The sequence below is a fragment of the Oreochromis aureus genome, linkage group 11, assembly GCF_013358895.1.
Source record: "Oreochromis aureus strain Israel breed Guangdong linkage group 11, ZZ_aureus, whole genome shotgun sequence".
Classification (NCBI taxonomy): Eukaryota; Metazoa; Chordata; class Actinopteri; order Cichliformes; family Cichlidae; genus Oreochromis; species Oreochromis aureus.
In genome coordinates, this window is record NC_052952.1 from 38,721,372 (window position 1) to 38,734,457 (window position 13,086).

Sequence of the window (13,086 nt, forward strand, 5' to 3'; positions counted from 1 at the left end):
CGCTCCCGACTGGACCTTAGATCGGTATCTCTGATCTGGTTTATGTGGTCCTACAACAATTCAGGATAAAATACTGATGCAGATTAGCAGCTCTGTGATTGGAGGGCTCCTGTCTCAGAGATTCAAACTAGTTGTTCATAACGAGCTTTTCCACCTGCGGTATCATTAAGACCTGAAATAATCAACGACCTGTTGGTCCTGCAGCGGGTCCTGAAGGTGAGAAGGCTCAGCGAGGTCTGCACACCGCCACCTCGGGCTCCACTGTCTCCAACCATCCCTCGCAGCAGCTCTCGCCGCCATCTTCAAACCTTTCCTTCACCCCTGCGGCCCTGACACTTGTCTCCACCCACTTCACGCGTCTCTGACCCCACCCACATCCTGCACCACCCACACATTCTTCTGCAGCACCGCAGTTTTGTGCATCCTTCTGTCACTGACCCTCCCCCTGCGGGGTACACACTGAACGGCAGACCACGGCTGATTAACTCCTCCCCTCCACGCCGATCACACGCTCCAAACCCCAAAGACCCAAAGATTTGATTTTCTTTCCTTCTGGGTGAAAATATTTTTCTATTTGTGAATTTTTTTTAATTCCTGAAATGCTGAACTTGAGACTGTGTTTACTGCAGACAGAAGTCACACGAGCGAAGTTCATTTCACTGAATTAACCTCTGACCTGCCCCAGCAGCCATCCTTTATATACAGTCTGTGATTCGCATTGACAAAAACTGATTTTATTGCAGGTGACCCCTGACCTCCACTCATGGACCTCAGCCTCAGGTCCTGTGAAGTGATAAACCAGCTGCAGGAATACGAAGGCGCCGCTGCTTTTTGCTGCAGAGAGATGACGGAGAGTGAGGAGGATGAGGAGGGTGAGGAGGATGAGGAAGGTGAGGATGGTGAGGAGGATGAGGATGTTGAGGTGGGCGAGGAGGATGAGGCGGGTGAGGAGGATGAGGCGGGTGAGGAGGATGAGGGTGAGAAGGATGAGGAGGGTGAGGATGGTGAGGACGATGAGGATGTTGAGGTAGGCGAGGAGGATGAGGAGGGCAAGGAGGGTGAGGAGCAGAGGACTCGCTCACCTTGTGGTATCCGGTCTTTGCAAAGATCTGCAGGTTCCCGTCTCCGGTCATCAGGGAGCCATAGTTTGAGCCTCTCTGGAAACAAACACACGCTCAGAGTCAGTGTGACCTTCATCATTTTCATCATCCTCGTCACACTGAGGGTTACCATGGTGACGATAATGACCGTGTAAAAACACTCCACGTGTACGCTCACTCGGCACTTTATTAGGAACACATGTGCAAACTCATCTGCTTCCTGAAGCTGTTCCTAATATTGATGTGTCACTGACACGTCTCTACAGCAGAATATTAGGTACAGCCTTCGGACTCTCATCCAGTAATGTGCCACCCTCACCTTTCCAATATTAAAGACGGCGCAGGTGTTCCTAATAAATTGCTCGTAAGAGTGTGTTTTCACTATGAAGGCGTCTGTCGGATTTACAGACAGTGAGAGGAATTCTGGGAGTTTCCTCGGAGCTGATTTCAGGCCTCGTTATTATCTGTTCCACAGTTTAGTCTAAAGCGTAACGGCGACCTGAGCTCGACGCACATCTTTATTTACATCTACATTCGATTAGGACGCCTGTCATCAGAAGCCTTACGTACACCTCAAACCTTTAGTCAGCGTCAGGTTCAGTCTGACCTCCATCGAGAGGGGACACGACACCACGACTGATCCAGACGTAACTCTGTGAGGCTGGGTTCAAGAAAAGTTTTATTTTTTTATTTTTTTTTATTTATTTTTTTTTTTTCCTGTCCCGTTTGGCTCTTTTGCCATCAGAATTATTGTCTAAAGTCAAAGAAAGATGCCCAACGGATTTACTTTACCAAACTGACCATCCCAGCCTTGCCATAATGGTCCATTTGATTCACCTTTTATTGTTTATTTTATTTTCATTTGCTGAATACGGGACAGACTTGACTGGGAGAAAGAAAAGGGGAGAAAGAAAGAGGGAAAGAAAAACAGCTGAGAAGAGGGACGGGGAAAAAGGGCAAAAAACAAAAACCAACAGAGCAAGCAGACAAAAATATACATATATCGATCACCTGGATCACCTGTTGAAAAAGAAAAAAGAAAACAAGCAGAAGAAAACGAGAGTAATAGGATAAACATCATCACAATGATCTATGGGAATATGACAGTAAATACTAAATGTTAAACATTATTGTGCAGCACGTGAGATCGACAGCGCACAGTGTGCTTTGAGGTAGGAGCCAAAAAGGGTGTAGTTTGTGTGTGTGACCACCCGTGTGTACACCTGTGAGCATGGACGCGCTTGTTTTTTTTAAAAGGTTCCTTCATGTAATGATCTGCTAGAGGGTGTGGGGGGCCACTGCCCCATCCTCCAGGGCATGAAGCAGGTATGGAGGAGATCGAAACTCCAGACATCCAGAGGCCCCCAGAACACAAGAGACCAAGGAAGACCAACAGAGGGGCAGCCGCGCCACTATCCCAGAAAGAGCTGAGGAGAGTCCCAGATGAGGGGTCACTCAGCAGCCGCGGAGCAGAAGCCAGGGGGGGTTGCAGTGACGCGCCCGTGGGCTCCGCCGGCAGCCAGCTGTGCCTGAGTGACCGAGCCCTAGGCCGAGAGGCCGAGGGCACCCCGCCTCCGAAGTGGCCCGAGCGAGCCCCAGGCTCCAGGCCCCAATAAGCAGCCGCCAAGGAGTGAGCCGGTGTGTACATGGGCGCCCATCCCTAGACACAAAGAACCACCAACGCACCGATGTCTGAGGGCGTCTGCCACCGGCAGGGGAAGTGGTGGGGGGAGATAGGCCTCCAAACCTTGGAGGGCCTGAGATGTCCCCAGAGAGGTGGCGTCTGATACCCAACCTGACATATAGACACAGACATACAGGCACACACAGATACAAACATCCATTCCCACCCTCATGCTCTCATAAACAATTACTCCACACTCAACCAACGTGGAGACAGACATAAAGAGACGCTGTACACACAATCACACTTCCCAAGCGTACTCTAAGAACCGGGTCTAGGTACCCTTGCCCCTGGAGGGGGAAACTGCACCCAGACCCAGGTGGTGTTACCTTTTTCCCTGCGGTGGGGAGAAGCAGACCGCCCCGACTCCGCAGCGGCAGGGAGGCCCCACATACCAGACCCCAGTCGGACGGCCAACTCCTCCTCCTCCTGGCCCCCCCCCACTCCAACAGGCCGCAGAGAACGGGGGTGTGAGAAGACTCCAAACCTTCCTCCACCCGCTCATATGTAGTGTTGATGTGTGTTCTAAGGTGCATTTAAAACCCAGGAGGGCATGGAGCTACCTGCCAGAGCAGCAGGTAAGCGCATAGCCCCTCCTGCTAGCCCTCAATGTCTACGTGTAGTTAAAATTGAGAGGTGGGCAACGACACCAGGGGTGAGGTGTACACCCTGATGGTGACGTGCCCACCCCCAAGATCCTATATGTATGTGTAATGAGAGTGTGAGTAATGTGAATGTCTAAGTTGTGGGATAAAATTGAGGTAGAGGCAGCCAGAAGGGGACAGAGGGGGGATGCCTCCCTGCACCCTGGTGACACACCCCACCCCAAGGCCCCTGTGTGGGTGATTGTGGTGGAGCGGGAAGAGGGAGGCAGCTGGAGATGGGGAGGGAAGGAAGGGAGGAGCAAGTGACCCCTCCCTGGGGCCAGCTCCCCCGCTGACCCCAGTAGGCACCCCCATGCTCCACAACCCGCCAGGGAAAGGGGGCCCAGGCACATCCGGACCGGGGCCCAGTGCAGCAGCGCAGCCCGGCCCCACAGAGCCCAGGACAGTCCACCTGACCCCACCACAGAGAAAACTGCACCCACCCCATCATCCACTCATCTTCCAGACTACACAAGACAATAGACGCCCAGGCTGAGATCTTCGTCCACCTCTCCTGTATCTCCCCCTCCTGCAGAGAGTTCCTGAAGAGAGGAGAGCTCCTGCGAGGTGTAACAACCTCCCCCACCAGTTGAAGAGCCCCCAAGGTGGCTCGATGCTGTGGCACCCTGCGCCAGAGCCGGGCCCCCATACACCCACCCGCCCACAACCCCGGCAACACACCAACCAGGACCCAAGCCCCCGAGGCCCGGCTAGGGTCCCAGCCCAGAGACAGAGTGCCCCCAGAACCTCACGCCCGTCCCGGACCCACCCAGGGGCAGCCAGGCTACCAGGTCAGTAACCCACGTCCGTCAGCACAGACCCTCCTCTAGCTCCGCTGCACGCAGCCACGAGGAAAGCGTCACCTAAGAGCTAACAGAGCCCCCAATTGGCCATGACCGCTACCCCGGGTTGAGCCCCCCCCCCCCGGAAGATGCTCCCGGGGAACCCCCTGACGCCCTAAGCCCGTCCCTACCCCCACACCAATCACAACAGTGAAGGCGGGACCAAACTATGACCCCCCACCCCCACTAGGTGATGGAGCTGATCAAAGTAGCCCAGAGCAATTGATCTGATGTGGTGGCAGAGGCTGTATCAAGACTAATGTAATCTAATAGATAATTTCTATATTGGTTAGAATTAAGATTATTTTTATTTTTCCAGTTCATGAGGACTGTTTTCTTGGCTATGCATAGTGCAGTGAAAACCATATGGGCTATATTCTTTTCTGTAGTGACATTATCTAAGCTGCCCAACAAACACACTAAAGGGGAAGTTGGAATGTTACATTTCAGACACTTCGATAAGTCTTCACATATCTCGCGCCAAAACTTCTGAACTGGTGGACAGAACCAAAGTGCGTGGATATAATTGTCCAGTGAGTTGGTTTGGCAGTGTGAGCAGTTGTTGGTAGACGTAAAGCCCATCTTGAACATCCGATGACCAAGAAAAGTTTTAAAACATATTTAGCGCCATCTACTGTCAGTACAGAACATGATGTCAGTCAATAGAATTCCATTAGTTAACTAACTAGTAACAGAACCACTGACTCAGAGGACAATCAGGACTCTGAAACTAAACATCGGTGTGAGCAGATCAGTGTAGCGCTCCACAGTGAGCTCATGTTAAACTGAGGTCTACTGTGCACTTTACTGTCTGTGGTTCCTCGTCGTTTGGCTAGCTGCACTCAAACAGGAAAATCCACCTTCAGAGGACTGAACAAGTCTCCGTGGTGCTGCGAGGTTTCATTCCCACAATCCCTCTGTGCAGCTGAAGGACAAATGAACACTGCATGTGTGTATGTGTGTGTGTGTGTGCACGCGCACTTACCAGTGACAGTGTGAGCTTGCTGCCGCTCCGCAGCACCTTGTTCAGATTGCTCATCTGGATGTCGTCCCAGGAGATCCTCCAGAGCTGAGCAACCAGCTCCTTCTCCAGCTTCATCCTCCTGCAGCACAAACACTTTTCTTCAGTGACTCACCTTCATCTTCCTCCAGGTGAAGCTCAAAGACTGTCAGACACAGTCTGTCCGATTACAGTTCGCACACGCTCAATAGTACCAACTCATTCTAAATCATTCTTCTCGAGTGCACCAAAGACCCTGATCGTGTCGTGATGTGACACGATCGCTCCACATGCTACTGCCCCCACATGACCAGGTGGTGGAACTGCAGCAGCTCTCACCTGTAGATGAAGATGATGACGGTCAGGATCAAGATGACGAAGAAGAAGACCACGATGGAGACCATCTGGTAGATGGTGATGGTCTCTGACAGAGAGAGGAGGAGAAGACTGTTATTAACCCACAGACACAATATCTCACAATTCAGAACCAGAACCATCAGGACCACTAGGACCATCAAGACCATCTGAATCAAGACCATCAGAAACATCTGAATCAAGACCACTAGGACCACCAGGACCATCTGAATCAGGACCATCAGGACCACCAGGACCACCAGGACCATCAGGGCCATCTGAATCAGGACCATCGGGAACACACACATTTTTAAAACGAGTCCTCCCTTATCTGGGCTGTAGCACAGGTGGTAACACAGGTCACCTACTCATCGTGAAGGTTGTTGGTTTGATCCCTGTCTTGATGTATCCATCGGAGTGTGAACGTTAGATAGGAAGCACTTATGTGTGTGTGTGAATGACGTGCTTTGAGTGCCACATAGAGTAGAAACACTCTGGCTGTGTCCCAATCCAGCGACCGCACGCTCCAGAGTACGCATTTTGAGACCTGTTACGTCACAGCAATGCGACGACTGCTGTCCCAATCTGAAGTGTACTTCAAATGCATACTCCAAATGCGCGTTCGATTTCCCCAAATATCAAGCGTGGTCCGGTGCACGCTTCGTGGCCCCATATATCCCACAATCCATAGCGCGGCAGTGGGTGTGGATAATTTTGTCGCAAAATACGGCAGAAGGGAGCGGCCGAAGAGTGAACTGTCAAAAGTAAGTACTGAATATTATGTCACTTATTTATGTGCGAATGTTTAAGAACATTAAAACATTACTGTTGGCCACATGTCGGGAAAGTTATGTGACATTAGTGATGTTTGTACTTTCAGCGGTAACTTGGTTTTAAAGCCTCTACTTCTAAATATATATATAGTCGACCTTAATCTTACAGAGAATGTGATGATTTTATGGATAATTAAAGTCAGTCATATATCCACAAACACAACAAGCTGAAAGTCAGTGATGCTGCTCGGTTTGCAGTCCTGAATATGACGGCACAAGCAGGATTCACTGCACTGTTAATGTTAGCTATGTTATATTGCTGCCTCTGTTCGGTGGTGTCGAGCCAAACGGACTTTAACGTGTGTTTGAACGAGCTGACGGTTCACTCGTTAAGCTGAAAGAAAGATGCTTTAATCACAGGAGTCACACATGTGTCCACTGGACCATCTGGGAACTCTTCTTGTTTAGCACTCGTAATAACACAAACACTAAATCCTCCTTCTCTTGTGCTGTTTTGTAGCAGTGTGTACACCTGAGACTGTCACCTGTCTGTCTGTCCTGCACTCTCTCTCTGTTTCTTTCTCTCTGATTGTGGAATAAAAGTATGAACATGTATTTATAAGTTACACTTGTGTTTGAATCCTGCAGCTTATCACACATTTGATTTCCATGTGTAACAACTGCAAGTGTCCAGAGTGAGGACAGACTGAGGGACCCACTGCTGCACATCATCTGTGAGGCTTTGCACCCCTGATGATCCACCAGGACAAACTCAGCAGTGTGTGAGGAAGAGGAGGAGGAAGAGCCAGCAGCAGCTGACAGATGGAGAGAATAGACAGACTGTTCCTGTTTGTGAAGGACTGCTAGAAAAGTTTAACATAACTAATTGTCTGTCCTGAATCAGTCTTATTAGGTAATGTTCAAATAATGTTATCATCCCAGTGTTTTCAGTGTGGGAGAAAGTACTCAGGGCCTTCAAGTTACACACTATGAAAGGCAGCAACAAGTTTAATATTCAGAAACCTAAAGTATGTATCAGCAGCAGAATGGAGCTAAAATAAATGTTTGTTTCAGTTCTATGAAGCTTTGAGTATTTTGGATTAGTAGCACTGCTGTGTTTGTTGCATCATATTGCTGTAATTGTTTATATGCTTTATATATTCTGAGCTAAGTTGATCTATAGTGTTACATCATATTCTATAAGGATGTTATGTGTTTGTAGACTTTCTGCCCAGTTTGACCCATTTAGCAGAAGTCAGCCTGTTTAAGGCTCTGATATCTATTCTGTATGACTTAAAGCAGTTATGACATGGTCTGATTTTCTCACCCAATAAAGGAATATTTAATATATCAGTCTGATCTTCATTCTATCAGAAACAGTTATCACAGCTCGGACATTTTCTTTTTACACATATATGTAAGCATTGAGCCAAATTTAGTAATGTCAACATATTAAAATAACAATGTTTGTCTCTTATATATAATACATCTGTATATACACTGTCAGAGATACTTGAGTGTCTTTGAGTGAAGATTTAAGGTGATAGGAAATATAAATAAATGCAACTTGAATCTTTACTGAAGCTCAGTATTAGACACAGAGTTCAAACTCACTGCTGTAATATATCCTGTAATATATACATATATATATCATAATAATCTGACAATACTATAATATTGTCCATATTATATTAACATTACCACAGTGAGATGACTTTAGTCTCATGAACAACATTAGCTAATTGTTATTTACTAACTAATCTTAAATGACTGTTCAGTACAGAAATGAAGCCCGACTATCATGTTTTACAGTCCTGTGGTCTCAACTAATCAAAGTGATGTCATAAAAAAAATGAACTAACAAAGAAAGATTTTTTTCTGTCAAACAAAGCTGTATGAAACGTTTCTCGCGGTTAGTATCATGGTTGCTAGGCAACCTGAACAGCAAGACGAGGGCCAGACCGTCCCATTTCACAAGCCTCTCACTTCCGCACTTCTCGTACTTCCTAGTACACACGCTTCGGTGTACGCGAACTGCGCGTACACCGAAGCGTGCGGTCGCTGGATTGGGACACAGTCTCTGTGTATATAAGAGCCAGTCCATATGAACTTTGACCTCAGACTGATCTTTGGCATACTGACTTGCAAGGCAGACCGGGATGTCGTTCTTAAAGCCACAGACAGGAAAATCAGGGGGAGGGGCTCCGCCCAGCCAGTGCAGGTGTGTTCCAGGTACGGCGGTCAGATGCTCCTCAGTGGTGCTGTACACCATAGCAATCTGCGAGGAGGAGGAGGAGGTGTGGTTAACGTCCCTGGATTCACTCAGACTTTCTAACATTCGTTACTCTAATTTATGTTTTCAAAGGTCACAAAAACGTTCAGGACTGAGTCGGAGCCTGTGAGGACACAACCAGCACGTTTCTGTTTTAATGTTTACTGATTTCTATTTTATGTAATTTCTAATCTTTGTGTCCTCATTAGAGTCTCTGACAGAGCGACTGTCTCATCACAGCAATCCTTTAACCCCGAAGGTCCCACTCAGCGTGTGTGTCTGTGTGTGTGTTCAGTGTGTTCACCTGGAAGGTGGTGCTGTTGGTGTCTACAATGTCCCACAGAGCAAAGTCGGTCTCTCGGTCCCCGCTCTCATCCAGGTGGAGCAGCCCTGTCACACCTGAGGAGGAGCACACAGGTGCACAGGTGAAGCGTCTCATCTGAAGGTTAAAGCTGCTCGCGGTGAAACGATGGAAGAACGACTTCAAGAGTTTCACATGATTCACATCATTTCCTCCTAATAAACCTGAGTGCATCTCACACCACATCCACCTGCTGCTCCGCCTTAGGGAATTTTATTTCACCACCACCAACACAATCACCACCAACACCAACACCTTCATCACCATCAACACTATCACCTTCATCACCACCAACACCAGCACCTTCACCCTTCACTTTCACCTCGCTAAAACCCAACTCTAACAATCTGAACGGGTCTCAGCTGCAGGAGGGAAAAAGTCAAAGATCCAAATGAAAGGCCCGACAGCTGCAGAGGTGACAGACACCCTGTGGCCCGAGATCAGCTCCATTACTGATAATAAACTGATCTGACGTGTCAAACAGAGAAAGCTCCATGTGCAGACGACAGCACTGAGTAACATACATATTATTATCGTTATTATTATTATTATTAGTGTTAATAATTGGATGTTACAGATGTTTCATCTCAGGTTTGAGCTTCCAGAACTGCCACAGCTGGCAGCAGAACAGCCTCTCAGGCAGGTAGAGGTTACCTGATTAAATGGTCTTATTAAAACTGGTGAGGTTATGAATGTTCAGCTGGAGAACAGAGCGCAGAGGTGGACGAGTTCATAAGAACGATCTCTCCCTCAAAGACAAAACCCCCAAGTCCAACACGTGACAGCAGTAAACACAACAGGAAGCAAAGCCTGAGGAGAGAGGAGGTGGTGCATCCGCGGCCACGGATGGCTGAAAACAGTCACACAGACAAGAGAAGTTAATTACAGACAATCAGCAGGAGGAGAGCGAGTGTGCACGCTGAAGAGGGGCTGAGTGGTGCTAACCACCCAGATGAACCATCACCATAGAAACAAAGCCATTAGAGTTTAGGAGAGAGCTGATTGGTTGTAGAGGTCGAGCATGGAGGAAGCAACAGATCAAAGGGATTAAAACAGAGGTAAAGGACACACACACACACACACACACACACACACACACACACACACACTCAGCACGACTGTGTGAGGCTCTTCATCGTCTCCGTGACGTCTCAGCTGATACTCCGGGACACTGGAGTGGAGGGGACCCACAGTCAGACGTGAACATTAACACAGACGCTGAGAAACACCAACTACAAATTCACACCAGACTGAGAAGCCATGGACCGGGTTCAGGGGTCATGACCCCGACCTTTGAACTCACAGGGTTAAATACATCGAGCTGCCACAGAACAGCTGTCACACCCACACCTCAGCTCCTGTATGTGCAAAAGCCACACAGCGAAACGATCACATGCCTGTAAAACCTGGGTGTAACCCCGCAGTCCCTTCAGCACTCGAGCGTTTTGAGCTCAGAGCGAACAAATGTGTCCGCAGAGAGCCTCTGGAGGGTTTTTGTGCTGAGCTTTAAATTGGGTTGTGGTGGAGTGCAGAGGTCAGGCTGTGGGCTGATGATGGCGTGGAGGTCGCAAACTCTCATGTCATTTCCTGGAACCACGATCTTCCTCCAACCTTCATGCTCTGGAAGAATGATGTTTTTATGTGTTACTTAGAAACAGGCAACAGGATCGTCCAACAATGAGCCAGACTCTGATCTAAAGATAAGATAAGGATTCGTGTCATCCAGTCAAACACTGTGATGCACGTGAGACGTGTTTTATGGTGCTTTTCTATAAAAGTGCTGCTTTTAAATCATTATTGGATCCTTTTATTGTCCACAGAGGTTTTATGGGTCCTTTTAGGGTTTCAGCCTCTTGTGTTCTTATCTGCTGACTTCAAAAGACAAAGTTTTGATTTCTGATGCTTTCAGGAGGAAAAAACTAAGAAATATTTCAAACAAACAGAACCAATAAAACTCAAAAACATGAACAGCACATTCATGGATACATAAAGCCAAAGGACACCCATCGTGAGCAGCTTTGCATGATTACGGTTCAAAATAATCCTTCTTTATCTGAAACTGGGCCTTGGTGCAGCCCCTGAGATTGTTTAAAAGAGCACACTCAGATCAATACAGCCGATCGATAAATAATAAGCAATAATAATAAAGTAATGCTGAGAAAATAAAAGTAACACTACAGCATAGATACAACGAGACAATGAAAACATGGACTAAGTGATGTTTATGAAGCATAATCTTTGCTGCGATTGGCTGTCATGTAACAATGAGGCGCGGTTCCACGGAGGGCGAGCGGCGGTCCAAGGATGACATTTAGAGAGACGTGCTGATTGGACAGCAAGCTTTCCTGCTGTTAAAATGTCAGCTTATTAAAAAATCATAAATATATGTGGACCACACACACATGCACACATACACACAGTCATGTCTTCATGCTTACATCAGCTGACACCCACTTCCTGGAAATCCGATCTAACATTAACTTCAGCTCGACCAACCCTAACCTCCCCGTGACTTTAATATGTAATGATTTACGAGTTTGTCCCTACAAGGAACTCGGGACCACAGAATGTGACCGTGTAAACACATCTAGGTCCACACAACATGAGTCATACCTGCAGCCCACACAGAGCCGCGTGAAGCTGTTAACACTGACCCGAGTACGTTTACGTGTTCCTGGAAGGTCATGCCTTACTTTCCAGGAATCGCTGTGTGCTTGCTTAGTGTGTCTGTGTGTGCATGTGTGTGTGAAGGGCCAACAAAGACGAGTGAAGGTCAGTCTTTACGAGATCATGGGATAATAAATGACTCATCTGAATACATGACTTCTGCTGTCACCTGTGAACTATAAGAAAACTGCAACACCAACGTGCTGCCGGCTTTTACAATCAGCCACCCAGTGTGTAATCCCAGATCGATCCAAAACAATCCCACCCTGTATGAATCACTAAACCAGTCCAACATCAGCCAAAGCCAACAACAGTGACCAGCCAGTCAAAAACCAGACAGAAAACTGTCCGAGACAATTGTAAACACAGCACACAACCAACCCAGAGTCAAGTCCAACTACAAGCCAACAATAGGTCAGTCTCTTGGTGACTGACTCTTGGTGGCGCTGTCACTTGGTGTTCACTCGCTCTGTGGTAGAGTATCTCTTCCTGTTCCTGCTCAAACACAGTGGTGTTTCTGAGTAGCTTATCTGCTTAGCAATTTAATTAAAAACTTTTAAATACATTCTTTTTTTCATAGTATAATCCTCACGTGCTTCATCCGAAACACACTTTCTGCGTAGTCACTACCTAATTTATAGCCAAAGTATTCACTCACTGTCTCTTTACTGTTTCGTTAGCTTAGCTTAGCTCGTAGCCGACTCGTTAGCACCATGGCTACTTCACCTGTCCCTCCTGCACTTTCCTGCTCATTGTGTCAGATGTTTAGTTACTCCTCGGCCTCCTTTAGCAGAAATGATACCTGTAACAAATGTAGCATATTTGCAGCTCTGGAGGCCAGGATTACTGAATTGGAGACTCAGCCGCACCCTTCATTCACCACCCGTAGCTAGCTAGCCAGGCCCCTGTAGCTGGTGCAGCCGAAGATAGCGAGGGCCCGCTAGCTGTTCCCCGGCAGACCCCAAGCAGCTGGGGAAAGAGGGCGGCTGGGTGACGGTGAGGAGGAAGCATAGTCCTAAACAGAAGCCCCAGGTACACCACCAACCTGTTCAAGTGTCTAACCATTTTTCCCCACTCGGCGACACACCCGCCGGGGGTCAAACTCTGGTAATTGGTGATTCTGTTCTCAGACATGTGAAGCTAGAGACACCGGCAACCATAGTCAATTGTCTTCCAGGGGCCAGAGCAGGCGACATTGAAGGAAATTTAAAACTGCTGGCTAAGGGTAAACGTAAATACAGTAAGATCATAATTCACGTCGGCAGTAATGACACCAGGTTACGCCAATCGGAGGTCACTAAAATCAATATTGAATCGGTGTGTAACTTTGCCAAAACAATGTCGGACTCTGTAGTTTTCTCTGGTCCCCTCCCCAATCAGACCAGGAGT

The 13,086-nt window shown here is 47.7% G+C and overlaps 1 protein-coding gene across 3 annotated transcripts in view; it reads right to left on the minus strand.

The window, feature by feature from the left end:
* npr1b (natriuretic peptide receptor 1b) overlaps positions 1 to 13,086 on the minus strand; it is a 76,081-nt gene that overhangs the window by 13,818 nt on the left and 49,177 nt on the right. For all 3 annotated transcript variants that reach the window (XM_031749357.2, XM_039619815.1, XM_039619816.1), the window contains 5 exons: positions 8,974 to 9,068; positions 8,540 to 8,675; positions 5,610 to 5,694; positions 5,256 to 5,373; positions 1,083 to 1,157 (listed from right to left, as the gene is read on the minus strand). In XM_031749357.2, coding sequence (XP_031605217.1) covers positions 1,083 to 1,157; positions 5,256 to 5,373; positions 5,610 to 5,694; positions 8,540 to 8,675; positions 8,974 to 9,068 — 509 coding nt within the window. The remainder of the gene's footprint in view (positions 1 to 1,082; positions 1,158 to 5,255; positions 5,374 to 5,609; positions 5,695 to 8,539; positions 8,676 to 8,973; positions 9,069 to 13,086) is intronic.